General features: G+C 36.8%; 1 protein-coding gene across 1 annotated transcript; it reads left to right on the top strand.

The window, feature by feature from the left end:
* On the top strand, positions 1 to 26,042 carry LOC138908449 (uncharacterized). The gene is made up of 14 exons (XM_070199115.1): positions 1 to 82; positions 19,748 to 19,853; positions 19,950 to 20,244; positions 20,404 to 20,553; positions 20,946 to 21,125; positions 21,379 to 21,502; positions 21,581 to 21,682; positions 21,777 to 22,070; positions 22,299 to 22,621; positions 22,872 to 22,931; positions 23,019 to 23,296; positions 23,640 to 23,782; positions 24,167 to 24,237; positions 25,926 to 26,042. Exons 1-14 carry the CDS (start codon positions 1 to 3, stop codon positions 26,040 to 26,042), a joined length of 2,325 nt encoding a protein of 774 aa, XP_070055216.1.
* Positions 26,043 to 26,277: the final 235 nt, after the last annotated feature.

Genomic DNA, 26,277 nt, shown 5'->3' with positions numbered 1-26,277 from the left:
ATGGTTTATGGTTCTGATTCAACCAATGTCGGAAACCAAGAACATCATGTTGACATGGATGAACTTACAAAAATAATGCAAAGTATGTGATGTACTATTTTTATTTTTATTTTTTATAATTGTTGTAAACTTTTAATTTGCAAGTTCAAAAATAACAAAATCAAAAAAGAACTTGCAATTTAATTTGAAGTATTATATATTATTCAATAAAAATATCAAATGAAAGTCTTCGGAGCTTGATCTTTACATATCGCCTATTGGTCTTACTAAATAATTTTTTGTAACCACTTACTTTCAAATTTTAATTTTAAAATTATAAAATTCAAATTTTAAAGTTTAATTCTAAGCCTTAAAAGTTTGAAAATACTTAAGTATCAATAACATGGAATATGAAAAATAAAATTTACTTAAAAAAAAAAAATTGCACGGCCCGGTCTAGCCCAAACATGGACGGACAAAAAAAACCTCAAAAAAGTACAGCCCGCTAACTCAGCCCGCAACGTTAAACAGACGGGCTGGTTTTTTTGTGTTCAGCCCGTCCCAGCCCGCCTGTTAAACACCCATATCTGATCCGCAGTTATAGAACGAAGGCGGAATATCCAATCTTTGACCCCTTCCGGCATTTCGAACCCTGTTACTCGTGTACTAAACTCTTCGATGCTTTTTTTTTCCGTAGACCCATAGTTCATGTATCGGGGACGGTAACAAAGGTGATCGATCATCCACATTTGCAATAACAGATTGCACCCTTCAAAAAACCTGACTTCGGCCTTACAAGATGTGAGAGCTCGGAATATATCTGATACGATCATGGGCGCGAGGGTACTCTTGGCCTGGGTAGTCAAAACATGGACAACTTTCGCTACACGTAAATCAATGCACCCGTCCTCCCTCGGGAACACTAAAAGGCCTAAAAATGCAACCATGAAGGCAAAGCATCTATGTGTTTCCCACTTTGACCGGTTTCCCTTACTGCAGAGTCCATTTTCTGGGTCTTCAAATCCTCTTAAGTGCTCGTACCGCTGGTATAGAAAGTGAAAAGTGGAAGCTCCACATACTAGACTTTCAGTCTTGATCTGCCTGTTTATTTTCAGTAGGTCTAGAAACTTGTGGGGAGTAACAATCCTTGGAGATATCATATACTTGTGCCTTAATCCCTCCGTATTCTCGGTATAACCCGCAATTTGTTCCAAGGTAGGTGTAAGCTCAAAATCTGAGAAATACAAAACATTGTGAGAGGGATCCCAGAACGAAACCAGTGCCTCTATCAAATCCCTTCTAGGTTGAATTTTTAATAGTTTAGTGAGTGCCTCTAGGTATCAGTTGACCTTGTCTTGCCCTTGTTTTCCCAAGTCTTCCCACCACATGTGGATTGCTAGTGGAATCTGATCCATAACCTTCACCGGTAAATTCTGAACAGTGCTCATTCTGCACATTTTTAAATTAGGGTGACTGGGTTAAAACATGTGAGTTTTGTTTGAAAACTGATCAGAAAAGATTATTTTTGCAAAATTCAATTTAAAACAAATCACGGCTACTTTTGCAGATATGACCCTTTAGCACTTCAGAAGGGAAGATTTTAGGGCTGTGTTTGCTAAGTGGACAAACAATAGAAAAAGGACTATAGGCGACTATTCTTGCAAAACGGTCTTCTGGCGTCCGGTCGGGACATTTTTGGCTATTTGGGCAAAAACGGAATCACCTAACTTATTTATGACAAAATGACAACATTTCATATTTTTGGTTATTTTTTGCAAAAAAGCGGGGCTGGACCCGATGAAGGTTGCCTACGTATCCCACATCCGGTGAGAATCAAACCCACGTAGTTCGGTAAGTTTTGACGCAATAGGAAAATATGACTTATTTAGAAATAACTTATTCTTTTTAAAAAAAAGAATTTGGCAGAGTTTCGGGATATTTTGAATACCGGGGTTTTCAGAAACGGGTGACTTTCTCTCTCCTACCTCAATCTTGGTTTTTCTTGATTTTTCCTCCCTATTCTAAAAGCCAGTCAACATGCAAGCCGAAGCAAATAAATGCACAAGTAGTACGTAAAATGCATCAGGATGGTCTTTTTATTTCGGGTACACCTGTCCTAGACGGACCCAACTCTTGTGTTGAGTCCCCAAGGTCAAATGCACATGATGCAAACAAGCGTTCCTACTAGGGATCCGGCATGAGGCTATGTTATTCTAAGTTTAAAACCTGGGTGTATTGTTCTAGACTTGACTAACCCGAGCGGACAACTCGAGCCGGGAGGGAGGGGGGGAGGGGAGGGGGAAGGGCAGCGTACCGGTAACCAAAAGATCATCCGGCTTTGCAACTTATCCGATCCTCGTTCTAAATTAGGGATATGACACTAACAGAAAAGAAGTCACGCCAGCGTGCACTTCCCAGAAGATTTAGAAGACTTAGAGAGAATAAGGGTTTCGTAACAGTTTATATACAGTTCAAGCAATATCAAAACGGTAAAAAGCGGCATTTAGCACATTAGGCTCAAACATGTAAAAATAAGATAATAAACAAAAGCCAAGTATAATAGTTATTCTAAGCTAGAATTCTGAACCCAGAACCAGAGATTCTGGGTTCGATCCCCAGCAGAGTCGCCAGAGCTGTCACACCTCCTTTTTTCCGAGGGGGTAGGGAGTTTTTCCAATTAAAGTGACATTATTCGAAATGTGATTATTTATTTAATTAAAAGTCGCCACTTGGAATAATTTATGGTGTCCTAAGTCACCGGTTCATTTTAAATCCCAAATCGAGAAATTTTGACTATGTTTTAAAGTCTGCGAAACCAGAAGACCGGGTAAGGAATTCTGTTAACCTGGGAGAAGGTGTGAGGCACTCCCGAGTTCTGTAATTTTAGCACGGTCGCTCAACTATTAATAATTAGCCTAGCTATCTGATTTAATACATGTTTTAAACCTATGTGCTTTTTTATTCCTTTTACCGCTTTTATTACATTACTGCATTTTAAACTTCTATGGAATTAATATGAGACGAGTTACATTGTCGTACACCCATTATTTTTACACATCGCAAATCGCACCACGTAAAACGCACCCGCAATCTACAATGTGTTTAATGTTTATTATTGTTTGAAGTTATGGTCGAGTCACGCGAAACGCACACTCCAATTGGGGATTACTTATGATGACTATGCCACGACAACCGTACCCATAGTCACGATGATTATTATTAACGCGCCTAAAACAAACTATGGTATTCATAATTGTTTTTCTAAACTAATTTGGGGTTACTGGAGGATCAAGAGTTTATGGATGGATGATAGCTTATAATTAAACCACATTTCTTATTTCAATTAACCACATCGATGTGGATTTTTAAACTGGAAAACTGGCACAAGTCAAAATTTGTTTAGGCACTCAAATTGGACTTTTAACAATTACATATACATATAAAAATGGACTTCAAGTAATAGTTTAAACGTCTTCTACCTTATAGAGGAAGAACAGACCACTGGCTCATTGAGCGAGCCCAAAATAAATCTGACCAGGGGTCGAAAGTCTGTTAGGGCTGCAAAATTTATTTAAAGCTTCGTTGGGCTAGTTTTTAGGCCCAATGACTGGGAACCAAACTTAATGACTCAAGACTTCATCTATCATTGAAAGAAAAATATAGTAATTTAAGCATAATCCCAAAATGAATATATACGATTCAAATTCTAATTACAACACCAATCTCTCATAACTAATTTGCCATTCAAATACGCTAGTAATAGCTATTCTAACAAGGCTGGTCAATGAACTTCAGTTTAACTCATACGAACTTCTATAGCTAACCATTGAAACCTGGAGCTGTTAAATGTATGAAAAACTATGAAACTCATACACTATATACTTTTACAATTTAAAGTGCTGTATTGGCTCCTTTAGAGATGACTCCGACCAACTCGTGGTCAAATCCATCCATGCCGCCACATCTTAATACCATTTTTGAGCACAAATCATTAGTTAGACAATAACAGGCTATAGAAGATGATGAACTGATTAATACAACATTTTTAACAAACTAAAATAGTTTCAACAGACAAAAATCAACCAAGGAGGAATACTAATGAGTCTAGAGCACACTGGACAACCAATTCAAGTAAGCAAAAGTTAGGGCAAAGGGTTCTGGCTTGCATTATTCAACACATCAAACAAGCAGAAATAAACCATAATGAAGTTAGTTAAATTTCGATCCACTAATCGACAGACTAATAATAAGAGAATCAACATATGAATACAGTAAATGTTTAGGATTTCATGGAAACAAATAAAGAGATTGATTCATTCATGTCAAAAATAACAACTCAATTTTACAGATGAGCACCTGATTACTGCAAGATAGACAAGATAGAAAATAGATCTCTGAAGTTGAGAAGTGCAGCAGAAAAACATAGCTTAAACAGTAGCAGCCAATAGCAGTGGAAAAAGTATACATGAGCTTTGATTTTCAAACCAAAAATCCAGCAGTAAAACCAAAGACCAATGAAACTCTAATGCGGAATCATAGCCAAATGAGAGGGAAGTTCTCAATTTTTAAAAAGAAGAAAAATTGAATTCCAAATCTGTTTCCAAGTCAGTCTCAAAACGAAGGAAAAGAAATCTGAATTTCAGAGATTTCTTAGGGTGAAAGTCTGTTTTGAATCCAGAGAGAGTAAAAATGAGAGGAGATGAGGTCTTATATCGAGAATGAAATCTGTTGTGTGCACAGAAAAATCAGGGAATAATTCTAGAATGTTAGTCCCTAAAATTTAGGAATAAAGCATCTTTTCTGCTGAAAAGGGACATCTGTCCCTGTTTCTAGATAATTCTTTTTATTTCCTACCCTTTTTACTTTTGTTTTTACCTCTTTTCCACCCCAAGTTTTAACTAATTTGCATTTTAATCCCTTTTACTTCCTTCTAACATTTTTTCAGTAGCTCAAACAAAAGATTTCCTAAATTTCTATCTCATTTAACCCATTTAGACTTTTGTTAATTATAAACAAACTAAACACAAAAGATTCGACCAGATTGGAAATCAAAATAGAGCAAACAATGTGCAAAAAATCAAACAATTTAACCAATAAACCCTAATTCAAACATGGTGACTAACAAAATCAGGATTGACTAGCCTACAAGATAATTATTATGCAATTAAAACTGTTAACCTAACTAGGTAAAAACAATATGTGAAATGTCTACTAAAAATACAAAAATAGGGATTCATTTGAAATCAACCAAGAACAATTAATCTGAGACAAAGAAAAGGTCGAAAGGTTACCGATCGATGCCATATAGACGCAGGTTAGAAGAAAACTGAGGATATACCAAACTCCGCCAGGCAGAACAAATTCCGGTGGCCGTGAGATGAACTTAGACCAACATCAATCGATTTCTCTCATCAAGAGCAATCAATTGATGTAGGTTTCGAGTTCAAACGGGTCGAGATTGAGGAGAAACTAGAAAAGGACAAATTTAGGTTTTTCCGACCTTCTTAGATCTACGATTCGACCAATTCGATGGGGCTTTTGAAGAAATTGAAGGTGGATTATAGCTGAGGGAGTGCTGGAGGTTGTAAGGTGGTGATTTGGAGTCATTTGGAGAGTGCCGCCGGTGAAGGGTTTTGGGGCGGCTAGGTTTTGAGTGGGGGAGATGAGAGTGGTCTTTGAGAATGAGAGAAATCATTTTGGGGGAGTGGGTCGGTTCGGACAGTTAAAAGGGAGATAGGAAGGGAGTTGCGAGCCGCTGGATTAATGAAGATGAAGTGTTGAGATTTAAGGGATCAAAATGGGGTCGTTTTGGGTTGAGGGTGTGGACCGGATTGGACCATGAGTATTGGATTGGGCGGATTTGAGAATTGGGCCGCTAAAATGGCTATTGACCCAAATTATGAGTAAATCAAACAAAAAAACCCCTTATCTTTCTTTATTTCTTTTTCTCTTGATTTTTAAATCCTAAACAAATTAAATAAGAATCCTAAATTTGATCCTAAATTAGTCTAATTCGTAAAATTAATCTTACTTAATTATTTTCCATTAACTTACCACTATTTAGTTTAAAACTAAAAGCAAAAATGTTAACAAGACCATTGTATTTTTTTGTAATTTTTGTTTAATAATGCAACTAATAAAAACCTAAAATGCTATGCAATAAAGATTTGGACATTTTATGGTACTTTCCATGATTTTTGAAATATTAAATATACACAAAATGCAATTAAAATGCAAACAATAATTAACAAGAAATTCCTTAAAATTCTATAAAAATTAGAAATAATTAGAGAAAAGAAAAAAAAAACTATTTTTGCAAAATTTGTAGGAGTATTTTTTGTGAGGCAAAAATTACGTGCTCACAATGGGAATTCACTAATTACGCGGGCTGCTGGGTAAAATAGCTTGGGCCGGGTATGAGAATCCGCTAATAAGTGGGCCGCATAAATAGTCTGGGCCGCATGGGTAGGAAAAGTAAATAGTTTGGGCCTGGGTATCAAAGGATAAATAGTTTGGGCTTAATAGGTATAAGTGAGATTTCGAGTAGACAGTCCATGAAAAACCGAAGTGTTCAATAGCTTAATACGTACCTTTTAAAAAAACTAGTCTCTATACTCGTGCGTTGCATAAAAATTTAAGTCAAACCTGTAATTGCATATGTTTTTAAATAATAACATTTGTGAGACTAATAAAATGGATTCTTTTAAAAATGTATATAATAAATTACCATAATTAGTGAACTATTCCCTCCATTCACTTTTACTTGTGTGCTATACTAAAAATATTTTTTTATTTTTACTTGTCAATTTTAGCAAATCAAGATAAAATCAACAAAAAATTTCCGTTTTATCCTTATCATTAACTATTCCTTCCCAAATCATTTCCCAAGACTTTTTAAAATGCTATTATTATTAAGGTTATTATGATGAAATATGTACTTTATTTATTATTTCTTAAGGGATGTGCCAGGTTCAATGTGGACAACTTAAATTGAACGGAGGGAGTAATATTTGAAGTCAGAATTCGCCCAAAGGATCGCCATTAAAATAGTTACATGTAATTTTTTGCTACATTACCTTTATTTATTAAAAGATACAAGCATGTTATTGGTCCTTTTTTGTGTGTGTATATTTTTGTTGCACTTTTATTGATATCTCTAAGGCGGTGTCGTTCGCAGGGGTGAAGCTACATCGTCCTAGGGATGGTCAATTTACTACTCTTCGTCAAAAAATTATAATGTATATATAAGTAAAATATTAGATTTTACAGGTATATAAAAACATATATTGAACATACTTTGTCGGAATTTTTTTTTTTAATTCTTTCAAGTTTGAACAACGTTAGAGAAATTATCTATCTTTATATGGTTAAACTATTATAGCAAGCAAAGAAGAAATTGGAAGGTTTGAAAGCTGCGATATTTCAACAAATAAAGATAATAGTTCAAAGTTGGATAAAATTGTATGTGATATTTAACATTTTGTTCAATACTTAGGATGTCGACTTCAACTAAAATTTATTATTTGACCACAATTGTGTAATTGGAATTTTAAAGCTAAATACACTAAACTTTCCCATAGGCCAACGTGAGTCGTGACAATAAATCATCTTGAAAAGGGATAATACTTAATAGATCTTTTACTGAAATTAGAATCCTAAAATTAATACTTATCATTCTACTAAGCCAATGTCCTCTCAATTTCTAAGATTCCCTAGTTGGTTAATGCCTATATCTCTTTATAGTTGAATCCTATTTTTACTTTCATCTAATAAGTAACAGAGCTCGCACATACAAATTTACTCTACAAAACCTTTGAACTTTATGAGATGAATATACCTCATAAAGCTGATGTACTTTAGTAATGGTTCTGAACTTTAGTTTTCATATGAATTTAGAGTCTGACCCTCGTGTTATTTGCTTAGAAGAAGATGATAAAATTTGAAGTTAATTTTTGTCACCGTAGGCCTGAACAAGGTAAATCGAAAAATTAGACCTATATCATTGGGATTCAAGGGTTAAAAAAATTAGTGATAAAAAACCAAGCAAAAAATCTAAGAAATAAGAAGAACATGAGATAAGGATTAACAGAAAGTTTGAACACCTATTGATATTCATGAAGCAAATAATTTGAACGGGGTCAAAAGGTTATTTTCTTAATTTTCGGAGAAACTTATACTCTGAAGTAAAGATTTAAGCGCTGGGGAAGGTGGAAAATAAAAATTATACTTGTTACGATCCGGAATTTTCACCGACGGGACCGTGATGGTGCCTAACATTTCAGTTGCTAGGCAAGCCAACGTTAGAGAATCATTAAACGAATTCCTTATTTCCATTCAGTAAATAACAATAATTAACTAAGATAAAATATGATAAGTGCGGAATAATATAAAAACTGTATTAATTACTACCACCCGGATCTGGAGTCACAATTCACGAGCATTCTAGAATTTACTACAAGTAATAGTCTGATAGAAATACAACTGTCTGAATGAAAGAAACAGTAGAACAGAAAAGAGAGACGGGGACTTCAAGGTCTGTGAACGCCGACAGATCTACCTTGAATCTCTGGATAGCGGTCCAATAGCAAAATCTCGATCAACCCGAGCCGGTACCAAAATCTGCACAGAAAGTGCAGAGTACAGTATCAGTACAACCGACCCCATGTACTAGTAAGTGTCAAGCCTAACATCGACGAATTAGTGACGAGGCTAAGGCAAGGCACCTACAAATCAACCTGTACAATTTAATAGTGTATATGCAAATAACAGTAATGAAGAGCTAGACAACAATTATCGGGAGGGGGAAACATGCTGAGGGAAATACGAGATAAAGAATTACAGCAGAATAATAACTGGTACAACCAATATACTATGAATCAACAGAAACAACGAATACAGTAAAGGAAAAATGCACGGCATCATCCTTCGTGGTTTTACTCTCAATCTCACCATAAAATCAATAGAAACAGCACGCCATCACCCTTCGTGTATTAACTCTCATATCATGGCACGACATCACCCTTCGTGCATTAACACTCACAATATGGCATGGCATCACCCTTCATGCTTTTACACTCACAATATGGCATGACATCACCCTTCGTGCATTAACACTCACAATATGGCACGACATCACCATTCGTGCATTAACACTCTCCCTCACCATAACGCAATGCATAAATAACAACAGGGAGATAAAATAACAAGTACAAACCTTACTTCAATATTTGGTTCCACAAATATCAATCTTAACTTTGAAATAAATACTCAATTATCACCAGAAAATCCGAAAACATAATAAGAACGGTCAATTTAACAACACTAGTGTAAAAACATAGCAATTAGGCATAGGAAGAAACAATGTAAGAAAAACGGAAGAAACATAGAAAAGAAAACAGGTAATTTGGCGGCGCATAAGTACTCGTCACCTCACCTATACGCCGCTCGCATGAATTTCACATAGCAAATAGTCTAAGGTTCCTAATTCCCTCAAGTCAGGATTAGACACAACACTTACCTTGTTCCAAGAGCCACTTAATTCTCAATCATAGCTTTTCCTCTAGAATTCACCTCCAAATCACTCGTATCTATTCAAAAATGACTCAATAATATCAAATATTACTAAAGGAATCAATTATATTGTATAAATTAATTTTTTCAAATTTTTCTCCTAAAAGTCAAAAAATCGACCCCGGGCCCGCTTGGTCAAAACCCGAGGTTCGCACAAAAATTCATTTATCCATTCACCCCCGAGCCCGAATATATAATTGGTTTTGGAATCCGACTTCAATTTGAGGTCTAAATCCCCAAATTTCTGAAATCCCTAGTTTCTACCCTAACCCCTAATTCTACCATGAAAACTCTAGCTTTTAGGTTGATAATTCATAAAATGTAATGGGTAATTGAAAGAAAATAGTTTAGAATCACTTACCAACACTTTGGGGAAGAAAATGACTCTTGAAAATCGCCCCTACCCGTTTAGTTCTTGAAAAATGTTGAAGAAATGGCTTAAACCCGTATTTGATTCTGTTTTAAATGCTGGGCGACAGTGTGCATCGCGTTTGCAAGGCCACTATCGCGTTCGCGAAGAGCATTGGCTACCAAGCCTTAGCGTTCGTGAGACAGTGTTCGCGTACGCTACCCTCTGGCCTTCGCATTCGCGAGGCATTGCTCGCGTTCGCGATGAAAGAAAGACTGACTCCCCCCACCCCCGCCCAGTTCCTAACACTATGCGTTTGCCATGCGCTCGTCGCGTTCGCGAAGGGTAATGCTCCATCGCTTTGCATACGCAACCAAGCCTTTGCGTTCGCGAAGAAGAAAATTCCGGCCTCATCAGTTTACTCTTGGCATTCGCGAGAGGACCTTCGCAAATGCGAAGAAGGACATGCCAAAACACCAAAATCTGCAGAAAACCAGATTTTTCAAAGTCCAAAACATCTCGTGGCTTATCCGAAACTCACCCGATCTCTCGGGGCTCCAAACCAAATATGCACACAAGTCTAAAAATATCATACGAACTTGTTCGCGCGATCAAATCGCCAAAATAACACCTAAAACTACGAATTTAGTACCAAATCAAATGAAATTCTCAAGAACATTTTAAAATTTCTATCTTCACAATCGGACGTTCGAATCACGTCAAACCAACTCCGTTTCTCACCAAATTTCACAGATAAGTCTTAAATATCATAATAAACCTGTACCGGGCTCCGAAAGCAAAATACAGACCCGGTACTAACAATGCCAAACGTCAATCAATTCTTAAAAATAAATAATTTTCAGACTTTTAATTTTTATCAAAAATTCATAACTCGAGCTAGGGACCTCCGAATTCGATTCTGGGCATACGTCCAGGTCCCATAATTCGATACGGACCCATCGAAACCGTCAAAACATAGATCCGAGTCCGTTTACCAAAAATGTTTACCGAAGTCAACTAAAATCAACTTTTAAGGCATAAATTCTTATTTTCATCAATTTTTAATATAAAAGCTTTCCAGAAACATGTCCGGACTGCGCACGCAAATCGATGAGGGTAAAAATGAAAATTTTAAGGTTTAAGAGCGTAGAATCGAGTTCTAAAACATAAGATGACCTTTAGGGTCATCACATTCTCCACCTCTAGAACAACCGTTCGTCCTCGAACGGACATAGAAAAGTACCTAGGCTGGGGAAAAGGTGGGGATATCTACTCTGCATATCGGACTAAGACTCCCAAGTGGCTGCCTCAATAGGCTGACCTCTCCACTGCACTCGAACTGAAGGGTAACTCTTTTGATCTCAATTGGCAAACTTGTCGGGCTAGAATAGCTACCGACTCTTCCTCGTAAGTCAAATCCTTGTCCAACTGGATAGAGCTGAAATCTAACACATGGGACGGATCGCCGTGATACTTTCGAAGCATGAACACATGGAATACCGGATGAACAACTGCTAAACTAGGTGGTAACGCAAGCCTGTAAGCCACCTCTCCTACAGTTTCTAGAATCTCAAAAGGTCCGATATACCTAGGGCTCAACTTGCCCTTCTTTCCAAACCTCATTACACCCTTCATGGGTGATACCCGAAGCAACACTCTCTCTCCGACCATGAATACAACATCACGAACTCTGAATAGTGCGCTCTGACTGTCCAAGTCTGTCTGCGGATGAAATGCTGTACTCAACTCAACCCGCGTACCCAACTCACGTTGTACTGCCCTCCAGAAGTGCACGGTGAACTGCGTACCTCGATCAGCAATGATGGACACGGGCACACCGTGAAGACGGACGATCTCATAAATGTAAATCTCTGCCACTCGCTCCGAAGAATAGGTAACCACCACAAGAATGAAGTGCGCTAACTTGGTCAGCCTGTCCATAATGACCCAAACTGCATCGAACTTCCTATGAGTCCGTGGGAGTCCAACAACAAAATTCATAGTGATACGCTCCCACTTCCACTCAAGAATGTCTATCTTCTGAAGCAAACCACCAGGTCTCTGATGCTCATACTTTACCTGCTGGCAATTTATGCACCGAGCTACATATGCAACTATGTCCTTCTTCATTCTCCTCCCCCAATAATGCTGCCGCAAGTCCTGATACATCTTGGTAGCTTGGACTTAGAAGAAATTCTGGCATGCTGGTTTCTGGTGTTTTCGCACATGCGGTGGGGAGTCCGCAGGTGCGGCCCTGCAGAAACGAAGCTGGGATCGCAGGTGCGCCTTTAGGCTTGGGAGTCAGTGGTCGCAGATGCGACGAGTGAGACGCAAGAGCGGAGTCGCATCTGCAGAAGGGCAATCGCAGATGCGGAGATGAGAAGGACTCAAGGTTCAGCAGAAGCGGACGAGTAGACGCAGAAGCGCATCCGCAGATGCAGACTTAGGCGTGCAGGTGCGGACTCTGGAGTCCTAGCCACAGAAGCGGTACCGCAGGTGCGGTTGAAGGCTCGCATAAGCGAGTTTACTGGGCAGAAAAGTGGGGTTCCGAGAGTTAATTTCCCATTTCGATTTTGGGAGTTTGAGAGCTCGGTGGAAGATGAGTTTTTGAGGTTTCCTCAAGGAAATTATTGGGGTAAGTGGTTCAAACTCAGATTGGGTTATATTTCATGAATATATCGTTATTTTTGTCTTCTAATTTGGGATTTGAGTTGAAAATTTGGGGAAAAATGGTAGAAACCTCATAGGCCATAATTTCGAGTTTTGGAAGGCGATTTGAGATCGGATTCGAGTGACTCTTGTATGGTTAGGCTCGTGATAAATGGGTGTTCGTATTTTGTGACTTTTATCCGATTCCGAGACGTGGGCCTGGGTCGACTTTTTTAGGACGGATTTCGGAATCTTTTTTAAAATATTGATTTCATTAAGTAGATTAGTCTATTATAGTTGTATTTGTGATATGTGATTGTTTTGGCTAGATTTGGACCATACAGAGTCGGATATTCGTGGAAAGACATTGTTACCGATTGATTGAGCTTGGTTCGAGGTAAGTGGCTGGCCTAATTTTGTGTGGGGGAACTCCCCATAGGATTTGTACTATTTTTGATATATGAGCACCGGGTACGTAAGGTGACGAGTACGTACACGAGCTAATTGTGTGAAAACCCATTTTTTCTACTAAGTAATAACCTGATTTCCTTCTTATTTGAGTTCCATCAGCATGTGTGGTATCCAGCTAGACTAGAATAGCATGCCTACTGCCTTAACTATTTACTTGAACTATGTGCAGCATGTTTAGTGAATTTACTTGTCTTTCCTTAACTGGTACTTAGGTTGAACTGTAGAATTTCGTGCCGTAAGTATTGAATTCTATTGTTTGGCTGTATATTTACTTTGGGACTACGGAACGGTATTTCGGGAGATCCCCCTGTACTACATATTTTACTTTGGGACTACAGAACGGTATTCCGGGAGATCCCCCTATACTGCATATTTACTTTGGGACTATGAAATGGTATTCCGGGAGATCCCTCTGTACTGCACATTTACGTTTGGGACGATGAAGCGGTATCTCGGGAGATCCCCTGTTGTTATCTCTATGTACTGAGCTGTTGTCTTCTATGATATCATTCTTGTTAAATTTCAGTCTTTATTTTACTGCAGTATTTCATTCTATCTTGTTTTATTATATATATACCAGTAGAGCCCTGACCTGTCCTCGTCACTACTCGACCGATATTAGGCTTGGCACTTACTGGGTACCGATTGTGGTGTACTCATGCTACTATCTGCACATGTTTTTCATGTGCAAATCCAGGTGCTCCTTATCAACCGCATTGTCAGTTAGCCGAGACAGCTTTGGAGACTTTAAGTTATATCTATCGCATCCGCAGACCTCGGAGTCCCCTTCTACTCTTCTCAATGTCCATTATTTTATATATTTTTCTTTTGATAGACTTTGATGTATAGAGACACTAGATTTTCCTTCTGTAGTTTGTGATTCACGATGTTCCGGGTTTTGGGATTTCTGTGTATTTTTGAATAGTTGGTTATTGTACATGCCAAGCGGCATGGTACCTAGTTATGTTGTTATTGCTACAGTTAGTTGTTAAATTTATGTTTTCATTTCATTATTCCACAAATGTTAGGCTTACCTAGTCGTAGAGACTAGGTGCCATCATGACGTCATATGGAGGGGAAATTGGGTCGTGACAAGTTGGTATCAGAGCTCTAGATTCATAGGTGTCGTGAGTCACAAGCCGGTTTATTAGAGTCTCGCGGATCGGCACGGAGATGTCTGTGCTTATCTTCATGAGGCTATGGAATTGTTAGGAAATTTCACTACTTTGATTCCTTATCGTGCGAAGATTGTTGACTTAAAAATTTCTAAACTTCTATATTCTATTCTCTCACAAATGGTGATGACAAGTACAATCGGATTTGATGACCAGGCACCCGCGCCCCCTGCTAGAGCTGCGAGAGGCCGGGTCCGGGGTAGAGGTCGAGGACGTCCACGTGGTGCAGCCAGAGCACCCGCAAGAGTTGCTACAGAGGAGCCCCCAGTAGCTCTAGTTGGAGGGCAGACACATGAGGTACCTGTTTCTGCACCAGCACTCCAAGAGACTCTAGCCTAGTTTCTGAGCATGTTCAGCACCTTAGCTCAGGCTGGATTGATTCCACTTGCTCCTGCCACATCTCAGGCCGGGGGAGGAGCACAGACTCCTGTCGTCGGTACTCTAGAGCAGCGGGTTCAGGTCGACCCGGTTCTAGATATTGTACCAATGCAGCTGGTAGATCCAACTCAGCCCGAGGTTAGGGTAGCAGCTTCTGAGGCGGAGCAACTCAGACTTGAGAGGTACAGGAAGTACCACCCACCTATCTTCAGCGGATTGGCTACAGATGATGCTTAGGGTTTTCTGGAGGAGTGTCATCGTATTCTCCGTAGTATGGGTGTAGCGGAGATGAGTGGGGTTTCTTTTACCACCTTTCAGCTTAGAGGAGCAACCTATCAGTGGTGGCGTGCTTATGAGTTTAGTAGTCCGGCTGAGGCAACTTCACTTACATGAACTCTTCTGCCTGGACTGAACTGTGCGAAGTCGATCCTGAATAATCTTGACCTTATCCAAGGCATCCTGTACTAAGTCTGTGCCCAACAATCGAGCCTCCTCTGGCTCGAACCACATAACTGGCGACCGGCACCGCCTACCATATAATGCCTCAAAGGGAGCCATCTGAATGCTCTAATGGTAACTGTTGTTGTAGGCGAACTCTGCAAGTGGCAAGAACTGATCCCAAGAACCTCCAAAGTCTATAGCACAAGCGCAAAACATATCTTCCAATATCTGAATAGTGCGCTCTGACTGTCCAAGTCTGTCTGCGGATGAAATGCTGTACTCAACTCAACCCGCGTACCCAACTCACGTTGTACTGCCCTCCAGAAGTGCAAGGTGAACTGCGTACCTCGATCAGCAATGATGGACACGGGCACACCGTGAAGACGGACGATCTCACAAATGTAAATCTCTGCCACTCGCTCCAAAGAATAGGTAACCACCACAAGAATGAAGTGCGCTAACTTGGTCAGCCTGTCCATAATGACCCAAACTGCATCGAACTTCCTATGAGTCCGTGGGAGTCCAACAACAAAATTCATAGTGATACGCTCCCACTTCCACTCAGGAATGCCTATCTTCTGAAGCAAACCACCAGGTCTCTGATGCTCATACTTTACCTACTGGCAATTTATGCACCGAGCTACATATGCAACTATGTCCTTCTTCATTCTCCTCCCCCAATAATGCTGCCGCAAGTCCTGATACATCTTGGCAGCACCCGGATGAATAGAATACCGGGAACTATGGGACTCCTCAAGAATTAACTTACGAAGTCTATCCACATTAGGCACACAAACACGACCCTGCATCCTCAAAACTCCATCATCTCCAACAGTAACCTGCTTGACAATATGGCACGGCATCACCCTTCGTGCTTTTATACTCACAGTATGGCACGGCATCACCCTTCGTGCATTAACACTCATAATATGGCACGGCATCATCCTTCGTGCATTAACACTCTCCCTTATCATAACGCAATGCATAAATAATAACAGGGAGATAGAACAACAAGTACAAACCTTACTTCAACATTTGGTTCCACAAATATCAATCTTAACTTTAAAATAAATACTCAATTATCACCAGAAAATCCGTAAATATAATAGGAACTATCAATTTAACAACACTAGTGTAAACACATAGCAATTAGGCATAGGGAGAAACAATGTAAGAAAAACGGAAGAAACATGAAAAAGAAAACAGGTAATTTGGCGGCGCATAAGTACTCGTCACCTTACATATACGCCGCTCACATGAATTTCACATAACAAATAGTGTAAGGTTCCTAATTCCCTCAAGTCAGGGTTAGACATAACACTTACCTTGTTCCGAAGGCCACTTAATTCTCAATCACAGCTTTTCCTCTAGAATTCACCTCCAAATCACTCGTATCTATTCAAAAATGACTCAATAATATCAAATATTTCTAAAAGAATCAATTATATTGCATAAATTAAATTTTTCAAATTTTTCTCCAAAAAGTCAAAAAATCGACCCCGGACCCGCTTGATCAAAACCCGAGGTTTGGACCAAAATCTATTTACCCATTCACCCCCGAGCCCGAATATATAATTAATTTTAGAATCCGACATTAATTTGAGGTCTAAATCCCCAAATTTCCGAAATTTCTAGTTTCTACCCTAACCCCTAATTCTACCATGAAAACTCTAGATTTTAGGTTGATAATTCATAAAATGTAATGGGTAATTGAAAGAAAATGGTTTAGAATAACTTACCAATACTTTGGGGAAGAAAATGACTCTTGAAAATCGCCCCTACCCTTTTAGTTCTTGAAAAATGTTGAAGAAATGGCTTAAACCCGTGTTTGATTCTGTTTTAAGTGTTGGGCGACAGTGTGCATCGCGTTCGCAAGGCCACTATCGCGTTCGCGAAGAGCATTGGCTGCCAAGCCTTCACGTTCGCGAGACAGTGTTCACGTAGGCTACCCCCCGGCCTTCGCGTTCGCGAGGCATTGCTCGCGTTCGCGATGAAGGAAAGACTGACTCCCCCCAGTGCCTAACACTACGCGTTCGCGATGAGCTCGTCGCATTCGCGAAGGGTAGTGCCCCCATCGCTTCGCGTTCGCGACCAAGCCTTCGCGTTCGCGAAGAAGAAAATTCCGGCCTCATCAGTTTACTCTTCGCGTTCACGAGAGGACCTTCGCGAACGCGAAGAAGGACATGCTAGAACACCAGAATCTGCAGAAAATCAGATTTTGCAAAAGTCCAAAACATCCCGTGGCCTATCCGAAAATCACCCGAACCCTCGGGGTTTCAAACCAAATATGTACACAAGTCTAATAACATCATACGAATTTGCTCGATGATCAAATCACCAAAATAACACCTAAAATTATGAATTTAGTACCAAATCAAATAAAATTCTCAAGAACACTTTAAAATTTCTATCTTCACAACCGGACGTCTGAATCACGTCAAACCAACTCCGTTTCTCACCAAATTTCACAAATAAGTCTTAAATATCATAATAAACTTGTACCGGGCTCCAGAACCAAAGTACGGACCCGGTACTAACAATACCAAACGTCAATCAATTCTTAAAAACAAATAATTTTTATAAAAAATTTATAACTCGAGCTAGGGACCTCCGAATTTGATTTCGGGCATACGCCCAGGTCTCATAATTCGATACGGACCTACCGGGACTATTGAAACACGGATCCGGATCCGTTTACCAAAAATATTGACCGAAATCAACTAAAATCAACTTTTAAGGCATAAATTCTTATTTTCATCAATTTTTAGCAGAAAAACTTTTCGGAAACATGCTCGGACTGTGCACGCAAATTGAGAAGGGTGAAAATAAAATTTTTAAGGCTTAAGGGCACAGAATCGAGTTCTAAAATATAAGATGACCTTTTGGATCATCGCAATATTCAAGACAACTGAAAGATTAAAGAAGTTAGAACATGTAATAGAAGAGTATTCACTTGCAAGAGAATTTCGAGAATGCATACCTTTGTCTAGTCTATCCTCTTCATGCTCCAGCAACATAGATATACTTTAGGATATATTTGCACCATAAATATATATATATATATATATATATCATAAGCAAGTATCTGGATATAGCTAGTCACAGATAATACAACGTGTTAATCCCATACAATAACGATAAAGATAAACCTACAGCATCATCATTAGTTATCTAGTTAACAGCAAAAAAAGATATAAAGAAGGAAGTTCTAATAATTCATATCACCCCAAGAGACCTAAGAACTCATTAATTCCTAAAAAATTGATGTGATTAATCTAATGTCGTATAATAATAAAATTGTTACTGTTACTAATCATACCTTTTGAAAACTTTGCCCAAGAATAATTTTTGTGTAATATTCCCTAAAAATCTATGATGAAATAATAGCTTCTTTTATAGAAAAAATTGACAATCCTTATTCTACATGAATTCATGCAATAAATATAAATCATATACAAACTAATAAAATCCGAAGTGTATTAGATGTCTCCAGGTTTGCATGTCGGCAAGCCGGCTATTTTGCAAACTTTAGAGTGATATTTGATTCATATCACAATTAGAACTGAAATAACTAAGCCAACGTGAATTCGTGCATGAAACAAAGACTCAACCAATCGATATTGATTGTAGCGATGGTTTTCAAGTAAAGAAGAAAAAAATTGGTGTCGTGCCCAAGAAGATAATTTTCTTAAAATTAGGATCTGCGCTTTTGAATATATAATACATTATTATTTTTTGATTTCTTGGTATGCTTTTGTATTATATTATAGTTATAGTCAGTTGTGGGAACTAGGAATGACCCCGTACAACTGTATACCCTGTTGGTATAGCTATATAATATATTGGTATCATATGTTTGTTGGAACCTCAGTTGCGGGAATGACCACATACAACTATATACCCTGTTGGTATAACTATATACTATATTGGTATCATACCTTTTTGGCTGTATTAACTTCCTTTAATTGGTATGCTATCTAATTTTTCTTTAATAATAGTAGTATAGTACAATATCTTAAAATACTTTATTATATTAATATGTGATACACTATTTTTTGATTTTTGCTTTATGCATGTGTGTTATGTAATAGTAGAATAGTTATATATAGTTGGCAGAAATTAATTAGTAGAACTGTATAACCTGTTGGTATAATTATATGCCATACTGGTATCATATGATAGTTGTAATATTTTTTTGGTTGTTTTAGCTGCATTTTTAAGTGAATTATGTTTCTGAAATTATTTATATGATCATGTTTTGAATTGTTGAGATTCCCTTGTGCCTATGGATATAGAGTATGCGTGTTATGTAATAGTTTTTATAGTTATAGGCGGTTGTTGAAATAACCCCGTATAACTATATACCCTATTATTATAGCTATATACTATATTGGTATATTGGTATCATATGCTTTTGGATCCTTTTTTGGCTGTATTGGTTGTATTTAATTGGTACACTATTTATTTTTTATTTAATAATAGTAGTATCGTATAATATCTTGAAAATACTTTATAGCTGCATACCTTTTTGATTTTTCTCTTTATGCTTGTCTGTTATGTAATAGTAGTATAGTCATTTATAGTTGCCGGGAATTAGCCAGTAGAACTTTATACTCTGTTGGTATAGTTATATGCCATGTTGGTATCATATGGTAGTTGTAACATTTTAGGTTGTTTTAGTTGCATTTTAAGTGAATTTTAATTCTGAAATTATTTATATGAACATGTTTTGCAGTGTGTTGGGATTTTCTTGTGCCTATGGACATAGATTATAAACCAAAGGTAGATTGGGATACCAACTGCAATGTCATTCGTCTATTGAAAGAGAATTTAACAAAGACGTAACTTCGGATGTTTAAGAAAACATGCTTTGGATATTTTTTGGATCTGCCACCAGTTCTTGTGTAAATTCGGGTTATGCTCCATTTACTTATTAGAGAAGTACATCATGAGGTGAAAAATGAGATGCGGTTTGTAGTGAGTGATTCTAGGTTGCGCTTTGATTTGGATGAATTTGCACTCGTTACTGGGCTGAAATGTAAGGGTGATACAAGTATAGAGAGCGTACTAGAGAATAGGTTGATTTCAAAATATTTTGGGACTGCATTTGTGACATTGGCCAAACTAGTAGATTGTTTTACGAAGAAGAAATGGGAGACAAATGATGATGCATTGAAGATAGCAGTTCTTTATTTTTTGAACATCTTCTTACTTTCTCTGCTCAAAACAAAGGTTATTTCACGGTCTTACATTGACTTGGTTGAGTGCAGTGATTTTAATAATTATCCCTAGGGTATAGATATTTATAACACTACAATCAACTCGTGTTCCAACAAGTTTCAAGATAAGCCTTCTTTTTATAGACTCAGTGGCTTCCCGTTGGCTTTACAGATTTGGTTGTATGAATGTTGCCCAAGTTTGGATGGTCACTTTGCTGATCATATTGGAAACAACCTTCCACAGATTTTGAATTGGGTAGTCAAAGGTCAAATACAGAATGAGCGAGTTGCTTTGCGAATGTTTAGATTGCAACGCGAGCAGGTAATTTTCTCATACTTTTATTGAATCTTTTAATGTTTTGGTACAATAATTTAGTCACATGTAGTTGTAGCAATATTCCATAGCAATGATATACTCTATTGGTATACATGTATACCATATTGGTATAATATGATAATAGGGATCTTTTCTGCTACTTATACTTTTATTGCTACTTATACTTTTAATTTTCTCATACTTTTATTGTATCTTTTAATATTTTGGTACAGTAGTTTAGTCACAGGTAGTTGTAGCAATATCCCAAAATAATGATATACTCTGTTGGTATATATGTATACCATATTGGTATCATATGGTAATAGGGATCTTTTATCTTTCCATGTTTTATTATCATTTCTATTTCTAACTAGTGTCATTAATAACTGTAACTAAAGAACATCACCCCAACTGTTACTGAGAAGCAACTATTTGATATGCGTGGTCTAAACTTTGAAATTGAAGTTGATTGCACTGACAGTCAGCCTGATAACTTTCAAATTTTTGGCACTCAATTGCCAAAAACACAAAGTATGCATCAAAGTACTGGAGGTGATTCCGAACCTGCCAATGCTGAGGTAATGAAGGAGTTACAAGGTTTGAAGCTTTTTGTAGAGACCAAGTTTGAGGGGGTGCTTGCAGCTATTGGTAGGCAGTCAATAAAATAGAGGAAAATTCATCGGCATTATTCTTTTATATAATATAATGCTATAGTATATTGTTCAAAGATGCAATATATGCTTATAGCATACTATTCCATTCTTTACTTTTAGTGCACATAGTATTCTTGTAATATACATATTAATAAAATTGTTATTTTCTCATTTTCAGCATAAGCAACAGGATAATGATCCTTACTTTGGTGAGATGCATACAGATTATGACCAGTTTGAAAGGGGCGACAATGGGAATGATCCTGTAGTTATTGGAGATAGCACGCCCGAAGCGCCTTCTAGTATGTAAATCACAATTATTATTTTTTTGCTGTTGTTTTTTAAAAATAGTACTCTTGATTATACTTTTATATGTTTAGTGTTTGGTTTTGGTGGGGTTGGTCGTGAGGGTGGTGCCAGTGGTGTCAATGAGAAGAACGTCACAATAAGGCATGTCATAGTTAATGATGATTTGCGTTCTGGTAAAATGTTGTATATGTAATTATTTAATTCTTTTTTTATTTATTTAACTTTATGTATTTGTGCATTCACTAATCTTTTTTTAACTTTTTTCAGCCCCTTTTGTAAATGAGCATGATCTTGGCTTGGATTCTAACTTTGGGCATGATATTAGCTTGGATTCTAACTTTGAACTGTCTGCATCTGCAATTGATCAAATCATCGCCATTACACAACATGTAAAATATAAGCAACCATCTCATGATGTTAAAAAGTCTGGACCTGCTCTGTTGCCATCAAGAATCCCTGCACAGACACGACTAGATGTTATTATTGAGTCTAAAGCTCTTCCTTTACTACAAAATACTGCTCCATGGGATACGATTGTTGATGTTACAAATTCTGAAGTTTGTATGTAAATGAGAGATTTTTGATAATTTTTTTATTTAAATAGTGATGTTGATAATAATTTTATGTGTTCAACATCTCGGGTTGATGGTGTTGGTCAAGAGGATGTTGGTGGCAGTAATGTGAATTTGCCTTCTGGTAACGTCTTCTATATGTAACTTTTCATTCTTTTTTAAAAAAAATATCTTACCTTTGTATATTTGTTCATTCACTAATATTTTGTAATTTAAGCTCCCTATCGACACGAGGGTGATCTTGGCTTGGATTCTGTTTATGAATATACTGAGTCTCAACTTGATCTAATTGCCGCCATTACACAAAGAGGGAGACGTACTGTAAATCAATCTAGAAATGAACTAACAACTCATGATGTAAATAAGTGTAAATCTAATCAGTCGGTATCAAGAACTGTTGTCCAGACACGAACAGATGTTGAAAAAACTCATGCAGTTTTCACACGGAGAAGGCGCCCTACAGCTGTAAAACAGTCGCCGTATAGGAATGACTGGCAATCTGGTGTTAGTGCAGTTAGGGGTTCCTTGAAGGTTATCAAAGTAAGATTTTAATTTGTAAATGACATTTCAATGGCTGTTGATTATAAGCTTACGACTGCATTCTCAAACTTTGTTGAAGCAGATATGCAGTTGGGAGAGTGCGCATTCATTTTCATGTATTTTTGTTTTCATGTTTTCTTAATTTTTGTTGATGTATTTCTTATCCATGTATTCTTTTATATGAAATAGTGAAGTATATTTACCTGGTGATCGAATGCTGGACTCTTGTTTTGACTTTGAAGTTGAATAGATTGATGATAAGACATTGTTTCACACATTAAATTATTCTAGCAGGCCATTGTCTAGTTCGGTATGTGTATTGCTTTTTATTTTTGTTTTGGTATTACTTCATGCATATTGTTAGTGTTAGTCATGTTTTCTTCCTCTTTTTTTGCAGCACTTGAATATTATAATCTACTATCTTATGAAGAAGGCCAAATATGAAATTAATATGCCAATCAAAGTCACAACTACATATACTCTTTTTAATAATATCATTCAAAGGGTTTACACAGAATTTGTAAAAGGTGGGAAACAAGATCATTTAATTGATAGATCAGGCGATATCATGGAGTACATGAAAGGATTTAGGATGCATTGCAACACTCCATGGCACCAGGTTGATCATGTCCTCTTTCCAATTAATTTGGCAGAAAAGTGGCATTGGATATTGGGGTATGTATCATTCCATAAGAGATATATTTTTATGTATATGACTCGCTACGTAGTCGAAAGCACAAAAAAACTATTTAAAAGGTGGCAGCGGCATATACTGTGTTGATCCCCCTATTTTTAGTTAGCATTGAATTTTAAAAACAAAGAAGTGACATTGTAGTAGAAAATGATCTGCACATGAAAAAGATCTTGATTGATCCATTTGAGATGAACTGATTACAAATCTGCCAACACAGCAAAATTCGTAAGAATAGTTAATTTTTTTTACTTTGTTTTCCTTATTCATATTAATATTTTTCACTACTAATCGATTTTTATATTATATTCATTTATTTTATTTTAGAGATTGTGGAGTATATGTTGCATGCTTTGCTGAGTACATTATTGAAGGTCTTCCAATCCATGTTGCTAATTTCGATGTGGATGCTCTTCGAGCTAGGTTTGGTAAACTTTTGTGGCACTATGGGAGGAACAAGAAGTTGCATGGTGAATCAAGTGAATCTGAGGCTCTAGTAGTAACAAAAAAGACTCTAGAAAGAAGCGCAAAAGTAGTATAGGTCTCTTTTTTTGCTTTTAGTTAATCGTAGCATGAAAACTTTGAAGGATTTTAATAGTTTTTGGTGAAGTATTATATTTTGCATTATTTGATTATAAAAACGCTATCTTTTAAAAGTGTGTTCTAGGAATACAATTGTAATAGTACAATATGTTGCTATAACCGTTTTAATATTGGAATCTATCTTCAGTTTATTTCATTTTGGAAAACTGTAGGAGTTTTAATTTTGGCAACATATTTATTTGAATGAGAAGAAATATTTTTAGAACGCGAATTGGTTTTGGATTTGTATTGAGAGCAATTTTTAATTGTAGTTGAATCTAAGAAATTCTGTGCAGATTTTGCATTGATGTACCAGTTGTATTCTGCAAAGATTTTGGTTCAGGTATATTAGTGCAGTAGAACTATATACCAATAAGGTATACAAATATATCATTTGGGTATCATGTTGTATTTGAGTACTTTTTTTCCTACACCAACTAGATGTAAATACTGACATGAGTTGCAAAGTGTGCTAATTTTGTTGAGGAAGTATGTACAAATATTGTATTTTTTTGGTGCATCACTTGTATTTCTGCACATATTTTGGTTTAACCATATTAGTGCAATACAACTATATACCAATAAGGTATACAAATATACCATTCGAGTATCACATTGTATTTGAGTACCTTTTTTCCTGCAGTAATTAGATGTAAATGACTTCCAATTTATTATACTTCAATACTGACATGAGTTGCAAAGTGTACCCATTTTGTTGAGGAAGTATGTACAGATATTGTATTTTTTTGGTGGACCTCTTGTATTTCTGCACATATTTTAGTTTAACCATATTAGTGCAATACAACTATATACCAATAAGGTATACAAATATACCATTCGGGTATCACATTATATTTGAGTATCTTTTTGTTATACTTCAATATTGACTTGAGTTGCAAAGTGTGCCCATTTTATTAAAGAAGTATGTAGAGATATTGCATTTTTTTGGTGCACCACTTGTATTTTTACACATAGTTTGGTTTAACCATATTAGTGCAATACAACTGTATACTAGTAAGGTATACAAATATACCATTTGGGTATCACATTGTATTTGAGTACCTTTTTGCCGGCAGTAATTAGATGTAAATGGCTTCCAATTTGTTATACTTCAATACGGACATGAGTTGCAAAGTGTGCCTATTTTGTTGAGGAAGTATGTACAGATGTTGTATTTTTTTAGTGGACCACTTGTATTTCTGCACATATTTTGGTTTAACCATATTAGTGCAATACAACTATATACCAATAAGGTATACAAATATACCATTCGGGTATCGCATTTTATTTGAGTACCTTTTTGTTATACTTCAATATTGACATGAGTTGGGTATACAAATATACCATTTAGGTATCACATTCTATTTGAGTACCTTTTTTTCCTGCAGTAATTGCGTGTAACAACAATAACAACAACCTAGTAAAATTTCACAAATGTGACGGTAACTGCATGTAAATGGCTTCCAATTTGTTATACTTCAATACTGACATGAGATGCAAAACATGCCCATTTTGTTAACGATGTATGTACAGATGTTGCATTTGGGGCACCACTTCTATTTCTGCACATATTTTGATACCAATAAGGTATACATATATACTAATAAGGTATACAGATATATCACGTGGGTATCACGTTATATTTGAGCGCCTTTTTCCTGCAGCAACTAGATGTAAATGCATCCCACTTTTATATACTAAAATAGCAAATAAACAGATTCTTATTGAAAACAAAAGTAGCCATATACATTTTTTGCCAAAAAGTAATATGGCAAACAATCACCATACCAAATATATGTCTAGTGCAAGACATGCATTTTATTTTTTGGCAATTCAAATGATGATTCTACGATATATAAGTTATATAAAAATATTGAAGCATTATATCAATCTCTCTTTGGAATATTTTGGCACGTTCTCCGGTTGTGTCTTTTTTTTTCCTGTATATAGTGCATATGTAACTGTATTTTCTTTCCAACCTCCTATGCCTCTTTTCTTTTTAGTTCTTCCTGGTTTGATTTTTCCTTTTAGTGGCAGTACCACCTGCGAAGAGACATGTTCTGGAATTTGACACATTGTTTCATCCGTCAAAAGGTTTACTGGTATCTCATATGTTTTCAGCAAGTAGTTTATGCTGTAGTAATCTGAGCAATACTTGTATGAATCCATATGGAATTTTTGTATAACTGCCATTACATGTGGACATGGAATATCATCTAAATGTAAGTATTGAGTTGATCGCAACACCTAATATAATTTTAATTAAGAAAAGTCATTAGTTGTATGAAGTAATAGTATTTTTAATAACAATATGTAGTTGTTAGTGAAATATCTAAGGTGCAGAAGTAAAACTACAAAACATGCAGTGTTTTTATGATTCTGA

This window comes from Nicotiana tomentosiformis, chromosome 3 (assembly GCF_000390325.3).
Source record: "Nicotiana tomentosiformis chromosome 3, ASM39032v3, whole genome shotgun sequence".
Classification (NCBI taxonomy): Eukaryota; Viridiplantae; Streptophyta; class Magnoliopsida; order Solanales; family Solanaceae; genus Nicotiana; species Nicotiana tomentosiformis.
This window is presented reverse-complemented; position numbering and strand designations above follow the sequence as displayed.